Below are 12,976 nucleotides of genomic sequence, written 5' to 3' on the forward strand. Positions count from 1 at the left end.
TGTTTTTGTATCGATTCTGGTCTGAATATTCGATATGTTTTTAGGTGGGATATGATTTTGGACGCGTATTTGTTTGTAGACTGTAATAAAAATAGGAATTTGAAAAAATAAAAAAATAACTTAAGAATAATAATAAATTTAAGTCGAAATAGTTATCCAAATAAAAGATGAAATATTAATAATATAAATATTTAGATCAATTGTTTCATTTTTTCGATTTCATATAATTTTCACCATATTAGAATACAAAATTATTTATTAAAATTTTAATGACTCACTACAAAATTTTATGGACTCATTAAATGTTTGGATCAATGGTTTTATTTTTCTCGTAATAAAGTTGGATCAGTTGTAAAGTTGTTTTCGTTTATTAAAATACTATAAATTCAGTACAAGATTTTATTGACTCACTACATATTTAGATCATTAATTTTATTTTTCGTAATAAATTTGGATTAGTAGTAAAGTTTGAATCTTATTGTTTTAACAAATTTTGTATGAACATTCAATTCTCATTCAATTTTTATTATTTTTTTTTACATTCTCCCCAATTATTACAAATTATTTTTTCATACATTGTACTCTTATTATTTTTAAATGAAATCATGTATGTATTAAACTATTAATGTCTCAAAAATAAAATAGTGTCATAATTTTTTTAACCGCACTTTTGAATCAAATGACCTAAACAAATCTTAATGGAATGAATATCATTATATTTAAGGACTTGCAATTATATGACTGTATCACCATCATATCACCCGGAAGCCCCCCCTTCGGGGAGGGTCAAATGCAATGTGGATGCAGGTTTCAATAATCAGTCAGGCACTACTAATAGAGGGTGCTGCTTCAGAGACTGTTTCGGTCGTTTTATTTTGGCAAGTACATCGTGGGACTATGGCAACCATACGGTTGTAGAAGCAGAAGTTTTGGCACTTAAGGAAGTAATTCAATGAGCTATTCATATGCATATGGAGCACATTAGCTTTGAGAGCGATTCTCAAACGGTGGTACATGCCGTTAACAATAACTGTTTTGGTCTCCCTGAATTTTGTGTTATTATTTCTAGTATTAAACAGCTTTTAGTTTCTCATCCCGACTTTGAGGTTAAGTCTACTAAACGTCAAGCGAATTCGGTTGCTCACTTGTTAGCAAGGGCGGCCAATTCATGGTCTAGGCGTATGTCTCTTTATTCGATTCATCTTTGTATTGAACAACAGTTATATTATGAAATGATATGAGTTTATTTCGGTCAAATAAAAAAAATTGTTGGTGGGAATGGGATGATACCTAATAATAGGGATGTAAACTATATTTAAATGTGGTTTTCTATATACGAATGCAAGTGTAATATAAACAATCTTACATTAATATATTGTCTCTCCATTTACTTTTAATTTATTTTCAATTACTAACCATTTAATGATTGAATTTAACATATATTAATTTAACATTATTGGTACCATCATCATTATCATCAAAAGAAGATGCTGCTTCTCGATTTATTTTTTTAATTACTAAAAGTTTAGTTTATCATTATCTCCCATTAATGAAAAAATAACATGACATTAAATAGCATTAAAGTAAACTTTTCAATTTTATAAGTAACTTACTCCAAATATTTAAAATACAAAAAAAAACATTAAAACATAAAATCAAATCACTAATTTAAAATAATTATTATTATTATTAAAAACTGAGATTTAAAATACTATATTAATACATCGAGAAGTATATTTATAATTGATTTTAAATATTTAATTAATACTATATTAATACATCGTATTCATACCTAGAGAAATATATAATAAAATTACGATTAATCAAATTAAACCATCACATCTCAATAGTATAATCAAAAACATAAAGGTTACGTAGACATTTCTTCACTTTTTGATGAATCAGAGTGCATGTCAATATTATTAAATGTTATTTGCCGATTGAGTATGATCTTAGTATTTGTTTGCAAGCAATTTGAATATTCCTCAAACCATATATCAGTTCAACAATCTAAAATGATAAGCTAATTCTCAATAGATTAAAGATCCATGATATCATATGATGGTAACATAAACCTCATTTATCATATGATGGGAACCCAATATCTTCAGTATCAATTCAAAAACATGAATCATAAATAAAAATCACATTTCACTAATTACCCTCAAATTTTCTAGCGACCAGCTCAGTTCACAAAAAATAATACCTAAATTAATCTTTTGACATTTTAATACAAAATCAGTTTAGTGCATATTAAGCCAAAATTAAGAAAAGGGTTTAATTTGTCTTCTATAAAAATGTCAATAACTATTTTGAGGATTATTAATGGAGAGAGACTAAATTGATCTGCAAGAATATTTTGAACAAATTTTTAGTCAAAGAATAATTGCCTTTGAAAAATCAATCAGGATTATATTTTCAAAATAAAATAATGAAATCAAAGAATCCGCTGATTTAGTGAATCCATGCTCATGCATCAAACCAAAAGAATAAAGGATTATATTTGTTATAAATCACAATGAGAATATCATAATTGATTATTTTCTGCAATGTGATTTTTTATAAAGCATTTATACTCAAATATCACCAAATACCAAATTCACCACAAATCACTTCACGAGACATCTTTGTTTTGTTTTCCGGGTTCAGGGCTATGTATCACATAATCTAAATCAACTCGGAAACATTTCTTCAAGCAAAAGGGATATATAACTCAGGCAACACAAAATAAGTGCTTCAATCTCAATTATAATCGCAATTAATGTCAAAACCTTACTACTGATTCACAAAGCAGAAATAAATAACCATGCATCGAAGATGGCTGTTGCAAGAACACGAACATTGTCAAACACCATTTCCATCCAGTGCGCCAACTTGAGAAAAAGGTTGAACTTTCAACTGCTAACAGGTTGCTAAAGGAGAACAATGCTGCAAATTTGATGGGTTTGGCAAAACAATCATTAATTTACATGCAAGCTACACAAGCAATCAAACAACCACCAAATCCATAAAAAATTTTTAATCAAAAGCCAAAAGTGGCAATACATAAAGTTGAATAGCCTACATTAAATCCCAAAGAGATGAATGTGATGTGAAAAGTTTAGGCAGCACCTGTGTCGTAGAGAGGGAGCAGAGGCCACCTGACTCCTCACCCAGCAAGGTCTCCTTTTACTCTTTATCATCTCCTTGATAAGTTACTTTGAGAGTGTGAAATTCAACAGAGTGATGAAAGAAATGGAGAATCAAAATACAACAAATTTTGCTTAGAACTACCGCAACAGAATGAATCATTGGAGAAGTCACAACAAAAACATGCTGACATAAGAATATGAATCAATCAAACCACAAATAATGATTGAATATCCTATCAGACCTTACATCTTTACCAGGAATCATGTTTTGCTGACAGATGTTGCATACTTTCCCTGCAGCTAAGTGTTATCCGTCTCATTGTCTTCCTAGTAGCCATGTTTGAAACAAACTTGGTGCGAAGAAGTCTACTGTTCGATTGATCAAGTGAAAATGTTGACGTGGAATCCTTAAAAGTGGAGACTCTTCCATAGAAGAATCATAATGCTTACGGAAAATTTCACTAACACCTTCAAGGTCCAACGATGGTGCTTTTTTCTTTCGACCACTTTCCCTTCCATTTTCCAGTTCTACCATAGAGGCAGATGGAAGTAATGGCTTGGGAAAACTACAACATCAAAATCATGCTCTTGAACCTCAATGTCATCTTGACTATGCCTTATGCGTCCAGCTATTGTGTTGTATTCAAACTGAATAGAAGTGGTGATTACTGTATGTTAAGTAAAGAGGGAAAAAACATATGTAAGAATAAAATTTGCAGTAGAAGAGAAACCATAAATTGGGAATGAATGACCATTAGAATCTTTTGTGTCAGGCCAAAATTTTATATGTGTTCTTTGACGGTCTTTATTTTCAAAAGGAAGCATAACACAATTCAAAGTTGTCACCAACTTCCCGCGAGAGTATGTTTTGGTGTATTTCAACCACTTATGCCAAATGGTCACCTCTAGTACCTGTGGAGTTAGACAACAAAAAGTTTCTTTAGAAAATAACAGTAAAATAAAAATTCTATTTTAGCACACCTTTAGGAGGCGAATGTGGCAAATCATGGGTCAGTAGCAACTTCATGCAGATAACTCCATTTTCATAAGGAGTCTCGGTTGCCAAAAATACAACACAACAAAATTTCAGCTTGAGCTCTACACATAATGTCGTACATTTCATTCAAAAAGAAATTATTTACCTGGGCCATCTATGCCAGCATATATAGCTAATAAATTATCATCATTCACCACAACATTAATGCCCTCAGGAGGAGTTTCATCGGTAGCCTGAAACAAACAGACCGTTGTATCATGTAAGAACTTAAATTATTGAATCAAGATGGAATTGAGCAACTAATCAGGCACTGCCGAACCAAAATGGAATTGAACAACTACTCAACAAACACTATTGAACCAAAATGGAACTGAACAACTACTCAAAAAATGCTACTGAACCAAAAAGGAATTGAACAAATACACGACAAACATTATTGAAACATAATGAAATTGAACAGCTACACACAGGTGCTACTAAACCAAAATGGAATCAGATAACTACCGAATAGTCGTATTAACCAAAATGGAATTGAATAATTAAACAATAAACGTTACTGAACCAAAACAGAATCAAACAACTACACGTGCACATTATTATATTTGCAAATGACACATGATTTGTTCTAACACACTACAGGTCATTCAAGTAAATAAATGCTTACCATTAGCAGCACAAGAGTACCCTCTCTGTTTAGTTCTATCATTGAGGACTGGGGAGGAGGTTATGAGTTGATTTCCTGCCCAAAACAAAGTAAAGTCAAAATTCCTTCACCAGACATTTCAAATTGAAAACCAACAAAACAAAAATAGTCATCTTGATATCTAAAGCCTTTCTATATGGCAGTAAATTATTTTTACATACTACACATGAACGAAACCATTAAACAATTAAAATCACATAGTAGCTGATAAAAGCAAGCAAAGCTCGAGATTACCATTGTAATCCTTCTGAGAGACCTCACTATCCTTCTGCACAAATTTTTCTTCTCTCTGAATATCTAAATTGAACCATGCAAACACAATCAAACATAACCAGAAACATAAACATTTAGAATAAAAAATCAATTAGGGTTTAAATAAAAAAAGGATTATTGTGATTTTGACGTTTCGACAATACATCAATAATAGCATGTGTAATCAACTCTTCAACACTCTCTTCTATTTTATTCGGGTTTGATGCATTTAGGTTCAGTTGTTTTATTTTGATTAAAAAAATAGAGGAAGAAGAGAGAAAAACAAAAGGAAGAAAAGAATACGGAAGAGAGAGAAGGAGGAGGAAGGAAGATGAAGAGGAAGATGAAAGCAGAGAGAATAGAGGATAAAGAACTGATGCATTGGTTTTGTATGTTGGAAGAGAAAGTCAAAGGTTACATTGGTAACACACAAAAGAAATTGATACGTTGTATGGATAAATGAAAATTTCTGTTTACAATCCAAAATGGGCCGGTGCATTAATTTTTTGAGCTGACCATTCAATCACTTTGCCAAATATTATTTTAGATATGATTAACCCTTAATTTATAGATAATAACCAATAAGAATAAAGGTTAATTTAGACTTAACCAGAGCATATTGTTTTCTTTTATGATTGATTAAAACTCAACATTAAAGAATATCGTTGATTAATTTTTCTTTATATTTACATCTTTATATAGATATTATTTGAATTTAAACATGTATATCTTGTTAACAAATAATATTTCATTTTAAAAGCTTTTAAGTATTAAATTATATTTTGATTATCATCAATAAATTCTCTAAAAGTTTAGCATTTGATTTAGAGAGTTAGTGGTGGTTGTTGTAGAAGAAAATGAATTAAATAATAACTTCTATATTTGAATGCAACATATACCGTCCAGGATCATCTTCATGATATTTCAATTAACATTTTCAATAAATTCTTATAAATATTAATAAATCTTGAAACCACATTATGATATTGTCAATATTTATGATTTCATCTCCCAATTGCAATGCCAATTAAAAAATAATTCTCTTTTGCGCCACTTGGTTATACTCTTAACATGTAAAGCTAGTTTTTATTTCAATTTTAAATTATATTAAAAATATTATTTTATTAATATAATGAGAGAGGTAGGTTTTTGATATGGATAACTTTTGGGATTTTGATATGAATAACCTTTTTGAAATCATAAGAACTTTGGAATACTAAATGAAAGTTGTATTGGGTCTGTTTTTTCAAAGAAAATGAACCAAATATCTTGAAAACCAAATATACATTAATTAGCCCTGCTGAAAATTTAATTATTTGTCTAAACATATTAATGAAATAATTAATTAAATATAAAAATAAATATAAAGATAAATATAGCAATATTTCTATTATTAGTATTTTTAAAAATAGCAAGGACTCTAATATTGTGACAAATGGCAAACTTGCCAAAATACTCATTTTGCTTTATTATATTGTATGATATAAAATAAATATAAAATCTCTTAATTAAATAGACATTAATAATCATGCTATTTATAACAATAATTATTTTAATAAAATAAAAATATTTATACCAATCGTTAGTTACTTCAGTGGTGATTGACGCTGGACTTGGTAGCTGGGGGAAAAAGATTGAGATAAGATATAATTTCATCAACTTGTTTTCAAGTGATAAAAAAAAGTTAAAGAGGATGGTCCACCAGGCCGAAGCAGACTGGGCCGGACCGGTCCATTTGACAGCTCTAATCACCACCACATTATAAATAATATTGTATGTAAAAATGACATGGCCAACAAAATCTTAAAATATTTCAAATAGAACAAAAGAAACTGAAATTAAAAAATATATATATACTCAAAATAAAAAAGTAAGGATATATTTAAATCTTTATATTAATTATTATTTATCAGTAATAAATTATATGAATCTATATTTAATTAATTGAATAATAAATCTAACAAGTAATCATAATACTATTAAAATAAAATATTTACGCAATTTTGAGATTTGAATGCAAATTATACAAATAAATAAACATGATGGTGTAATGCAATCATAGTACTAGTAGTGTGATTATTAAATTCAAGTACATCCATTGTAGTCCCTACCCCACTCTTACACAGAGAATCAAAACCCAAACACTTAACCGTTACGCGTACAACTAGCTATTCACGGTTTTCCTAACAGTATACTACCTCCTCAATTACCAAAGTACTCCTCAACTTTAATTTTCAATTCTTCACGATTTCAATTATAAATTTTAAAATTAATAAAAATAAGAGAAAAAAGGAAATGCAGTGTAAAGTATTTTTACACTGTCAACCAATAAGAGACATGAATCAGAATAAATCCTATTTTTAATTTTAAAAAATTGAAATTACATGACAAATTAAAGCATTTTGATTGGTTGTTTGTGTAAACTATTTTACACTGACAGTGCACTACCTTTAATCTCTAAAAATAATAATATTTGCAATCTTTTTGAATGTTTGATAAATTCTTCAAAATTATATAATAAACTCAATATTATCTTTCAAAGATATTTGATAAGTTAATCAAAAATTATATAACAAATTTATTATTATTTTGATCACGTTATTAAGGAATTATTTAACAAACACATTGTTGTATAATCTTTCATAAATTATTGATAATTTAATAAGATAAAATATTAAAATTCAACCCGAATGATAATAAATAAATTAATTAATTAATAATATATTTGATAATTAGTACTTTAATTTTTGTGATTTTAAAATTAATAAGAAGCAATACAGTAGAAGAGTAGAGACAAAAGAAAGAGAGAAACTCTATTTTAAATGAGTGACTCAAATATAAAATGAGTTATATTTATATAACATAGATAATATATAATAAATAAAAAATGAATATAAAATCTCATTCATAATTATATCCGTGTCGTTTGTAACAATAATAATTATTTTAATAAAACAAAAATATTTACTTACTTGAATCCACCTGAGCTCCGTAACATCACACCTCATCACAAATAATATTACGACAAATGTAAAAATGACATGGCCAGCAAAATCTTAAAATATTTTAAATATAACAAAAAAACTGAAATTAAAAAAGAAAAAATTCAAAATAAAATTAAAAAAAAAAGTAAAAATGTATTTAAATCTTTATATTAATTGTCATTTATCAGTAATAAATTATATGGATCCATATTTAATTAATAGAATAATTAATAACAACTAATTATGATACTATTAAAAATAATACTTATCCATATGACATCATCATCTTTGACCCATACTATGATGATGACGTAATGCAATCCTAGTACTAATAGTATCGTTTCTTGAATTCAAGTACATCCATCGTAGTCCCTACCTCACTCACACACACACAATCAAAACCCAAACACTTAACCGTTACGCGTACATCTAGCTGTTCACGGTTTTCCCTAACAGTATACTAACTCCCTAATTTACTAAATTACCCCTGAACTTTAATTTTCCTCGTCACGCTTTTACACAGACAAAAATAAATTTAGAAATAAATATATAAAAATAATTACTACAGAAACAGTGTGACAGTGTGAAGAGCCAATACATACACAAATATCTATTCATTCATTCATTCATTCACCCTACTTGGCCTCTGTTTCATTTCTCTCTTTCAAACCACACACACTCACTCTCTTTTCAATCTTTTCATTGTTTCATGCTCTAGGTATTCTTTTCTTTTATCTATCACAGATCATAATAATAATAATACTCTATTTTTCTTTTCATCATTTTAATATCTATTAACTCTATTTCATTTCATGTTGCTTATTATAGAGTTTTTTTCAGTGCTTTAGCAGATTCCGTTTTTGAATTTATCACTACTACTTATTCTCCTCCTCCTTTCTGGTTAGTATATCTCTTTCTCTTTTTTATACAATTTTGATTGTATTATATGGGTTTCTAATTTCTATTCTATTGTTTTGTTTTCATTTCAATGTTTTGTTATTATAGGGTTTTTATTTTCTGGATCTTTCACTCAAGCTTATTTTCTTCATTATTGTTTTGCTTACTTTTTTTTATGCCCTAAAATCTTTTTTTTTTGTATAAATTTAATTCTGTATTAGGTGTTGTTGAAATCAGAAGTGTTTTTGTTTTGGTTCTCTCAATGAAAAATCTGAGTTGTTTTAGGTTTATTTGAGGTGTAAAAATCAAAAAGTGTGCAAGTATAATCATAGATATTGTATTGTTTCTGTATGAAATTGATTTGGGGATATTAATTTATATCAATTAGGTTTCTTTTGTTCATGAACAGTTACAATCATAGCTATGGTGTTGTTTATTTGAGATCATGTTTTCATTCTATAATGTTGAACATGAGGCTTATAAGTTTATGTTTGTGGTAACTTTTTTAATCAATACTGCCGGATTGAGCATTTGTTTGTGGCAGTGTTGTCAAATAGCTGCGTGATAGTTGCGATAATCAACATTATACTGGAACTTAAACCGATCGTTATTGTTTTGTGTTATGTCGCGATTATCAACATTATACTGGAATTCAAACCAATTGTTTGTGTATTGTGTTATGTTGTTTGGTAAAATGTGTTGTCAAATAGCTGCTATTGGAGCGCTATAACGTTGTAGCGTAGCAGAATATAAACAAATTGCTCTTATTCCGTGATATGTTATGTGATAAAAAGTGCTCTGTTGTTTGTTTCGTGTTATGTTGTTTAGTACAAAGTGTTGTCAAATAGCTGCTATTGGAGTGCTATAACATTGTAGCATAGCAGAATATAAACAAATCGCTTTACTTCTGCGATACGTTATGTAATACAAAGTGTTGTAAAACAACTGCTATAGTGGCGCTATAGTGTTGTAGCATAGCTGAGTCTGAACAAATCACTTTTTTCCTCTATTGATGAGACTACTTTGTGGGATTCTTGGCTTTTACCTTTCGATTTCTTTTGTCCGAACGAATACAACCTAATTATATTTATGCTAATTTAGAATATTTTGCATGGTTTAGTTTGTGTCTTTTCTTATTTTGGATGGTTTATTATGTGTCTTCTGTTGCAGAGATCCTTGTTTGCATGATTGCGGCTTTTCTGGAAATTTTAAGATAACATGGGTAGAGGTAGAGGAAAGGGTAAAAAGCTATCTGTTACTAACCAAGATGATATCATAAGCGGTGAAGACGAAAAGGTTCCAATACAGAAGAAAAGAGGGAGGCCGCAGAAACCGATAAAGGACGACTTTGACGAAGAAATCGAGAAAATAGAAGATATTAACGGTGAGAATGTTAAGAATGGAGTATCTAACAAAGAGGTGAAAAGTCCTACAGCAACAGAACTTGCAAGGAAAAGGAAAAGAAATCTACAGGTGAAAGAGAAATTAGATTCAGTTGAGGAAGAAAATGGCGTTGGAAGCCGATCAAGCACGGAGGAATCGACAAAAACCAACGGATTTAGGCATAACGGAAGCAGACGCAAAAGCACACCTCGTAGAGCTGCTGAAGCTGGTGTGCAGTGCAAGTAAGATAGTAACGAAAGTTGCGCGACAACTTTCTTCCTTTTCATATTACAGGCTAAAATATGACATAGGAAGTGAGGCCTAGAAATCTTTGATTTACCTGTTTTTGAATCTTTATCCTTAGTTTTATTTTCCTTTTTGATTTGGTGGGACTGGTTTGAGGGTTTCCATTTGGTGATTCCCTAACATTAATGTCAATCATGAATTTGAGATTTTAGTTGTAGTTTTTTATTAACAATTTGAATTCAAATCCTTTCTACTTTGACTTTCAACTTATTTTTGAGGTTGATGAGAAAAAGGTTTGATTACACTTCAATTTCAATTATGACCATTTATTTTATGCTCCCTCTCTGGTGACTGTGATTTACTGAGAATTACTCTAGTGTTGACCTTTTTCTGCATTATTACCACATATCTCAAAATCTATTTGAACTTTGAATTGAAATTTGGATCATCTGCAACAGCGACATACTCCTTAGATTTTGAGCAGTTCGTTGCAGGTCAAGGATTTGGCGCACTACAGTTCATAATTAGTTTTGTCACTGATGTAAGATTAATGTATAACATATCATTGATGTAAGATCAATGTATGTGATATATTTATTTATCATGATGTCATAACCTCTAATGATATAAGTTAACTGATAAGTTATTTTGAATGATATCTTGTAATTTTGAGAATGTATTTGTCAATTTGCAAAATGAGGAACCAGTGTAAGTTATGCACACAAATTTTGAGAATGTACTTTCAATGATATTTTGTAATTTTGAGAATGTATTTATCAATTTGCAAAATGAGGAACTAGTGTAAGTTATGCACACAAATTTAGACAAATTTGTATATTAGTAATTGTAGTTGAATACTCATTTTTTATACACTTCTGCGACATTTGATTAATCATGTTTAAAAATATCATTACTAAAATGATTGTTCAATGTATGATCAAAATTGTGATTAATTTAACTAAATAAAAATAATTATAATTTTCAATGTTAATTGAATCAATTAATCATTTACTCAATTTAATTAACTACATTGTTTACACATGATTAATGAGGTGTAAGAAAAAAATAAGTTTGCATCAAACATTTTAATTGATTCACCTTCAATAAGATTTGAGGATTGTTCACTACACTATGATTTATTCCATACTATGGTGAATTTTTAAAAAAATACTCCTAGTTCTAGATTTTGAATTTTAAAATTTGGATGTACCCAAAATAAACACAACAAACTCTAAAATATGTCAAAATAAATAAAAAGAGTCATGACACTAATGTAGAGTGACATGCCATGATCAAAGGTGATATAGTCAGGTCTCGTGCAATTTTCTGCCTTTGGTTGACTTGCCATAAAAGGCTAGCTACAAAGATGAGACTTCACAAGTTTGGTGTGATGATGGACCCTACTTGTTGCTTATGTTAGAAGGAGGAAACTATAGAGCATCTTCTCTTTGAATGTGAGCCTATGAACTACATTTGAAGGAAGGTATTACATTGGCTTCAAGTGAATAGGCACCCTCGACAATGGTCTAGAGAGATGAATTGGATCACAAGTTATTGCAATGGTAAAGGAAAGAAGAGTGGTATGATGAAGATGGCAATTGCTGAAACTACTTACTTTTGTTGGAAATATAGGAATGATACATGCTTTGGGAATACTTATGATAGAGATATAGTTGTAAATAATATCAAAGAAAACATTATTCATAGGGGTTGGTACAATAGAAAGTATAGAGAATGCATAGCTAAACTCATGTTGTAGAGCTTTGCTAGGTTGGATCCTTTGTGATCACCTTTGTGTTAATTGTTTTTGAATTAATCCAATTTTTTATTGATTCAAAAAAATAAAAAGAGTCTGAATATTTGAATTCAGACGCACCCCACCACATCACACCCAAAATTAATCTCCCATAATGTTCAAAGATTAGTTTGAATGTCAAAATACAAATTCTTTCCTAGTATCTATATAATATAAGAAGGAAAGTTGTTCTAGAAATGACATCTATGCTCGTGGTTTTTAATCGGCCACGTCTTCAATTGAGGGCTATTCTTGGTTCAATTTTTGCTTTTTTTCAACTAATTGAATCACATTGTTTGAATTCATTCGTTGTTTAGTTTATTTACACTCGCAACAACTATTTCTTCTCCAGTTTACAATTGAACATGATTTTCATGTTCTAATCAGACTTGTTTGTCAAATCAATCACCCAAATTTCTATCATACATTTGCATTTCTAATGTGCAATTTCAATGACTCCTCAGAATGACTATATTTCTCCTCTCACCATATCATCCATATATTCTTCAATCGCTCATAGTGCCCCAAACGCCAGCATTGTTCACATTTCTTTTTCCAAATCTCTTCTTTCAACATTTCATAATATCA

At 29.5% G+C, this 12,976-nt stretch overlaps 1 protein-coding gene across 3 annotated transcripts; it reads left to right on the forward strand.

The window, feature by feature from the left end:
* Positions 1 to 8,671: 8,671 nt before the first annotated feature.
* Positions 8,672 to 10,909, forward strand: LOC131621746 (uncharacterized). Of its 3 annotated transcripts, none has more exons than XM_058892791.1 (3): positions 8,672 to 8,785; positions 8,896 to 8,967; positions 10,135 to 10,909. In XM_058892791.1, the coding sequence occupies exon 3, from the start codon at positions 10,183 to 10,185 to the stop codon at positions 10,591 to 10,593; it is 411 nt and encodes a 136-aa protein (XP_058748774.1). In that variant the 5' UTR covers positions 8,672 to 8,785; positions 8,896 to 8,967; positions 10,135 to 10,182; the 3' UTR covers positions 10,594 to 10,909. The 3 variants fall into 3 exon arrangements, with proteins under 3 accessions (XP_058748774.1, XP_058748776.1, XP_058748775.1); XM_058892793.1 differs by having other exon boundaries at positions 8,690 to 8,785; positions 8,908 to 8,967; XM_058892792.1 differs by lacking the exon at positions 8,672 to 8,785 and having other exon boundaries at positions 8,812 to 8,967.
* Positions 10,910 to 12,976: the final 2,067 nt, after the last annotated feature.

This window comes from Vicia villosa, unplaced genomic scaffold (genome assembly GCF_029867415.1).
Source record: "Vicia villosa cultivar HV-30 ecotype Madison, WI unplaced genomic scaffold, Vvil1.0 ctg.000011F_1_1, whole genome shotgun sequence".
Taxonomy (NCBI): Eukaryota; Viridiplantae; Streptophyta; class Magnoliopsida; order Fabales; family Fabaceae; genus Vicia; species Vicia villosa.

Excerpts from the sequence above, each read along its gene's own strand:
- LOC131621746 (XM_058892791.1), top strand. The coding sequence starts at position 10,183 with ATGGGTAGAGGTAGAGGAAAGGGTAAAAAGCTATCTGTTACTAACCAA.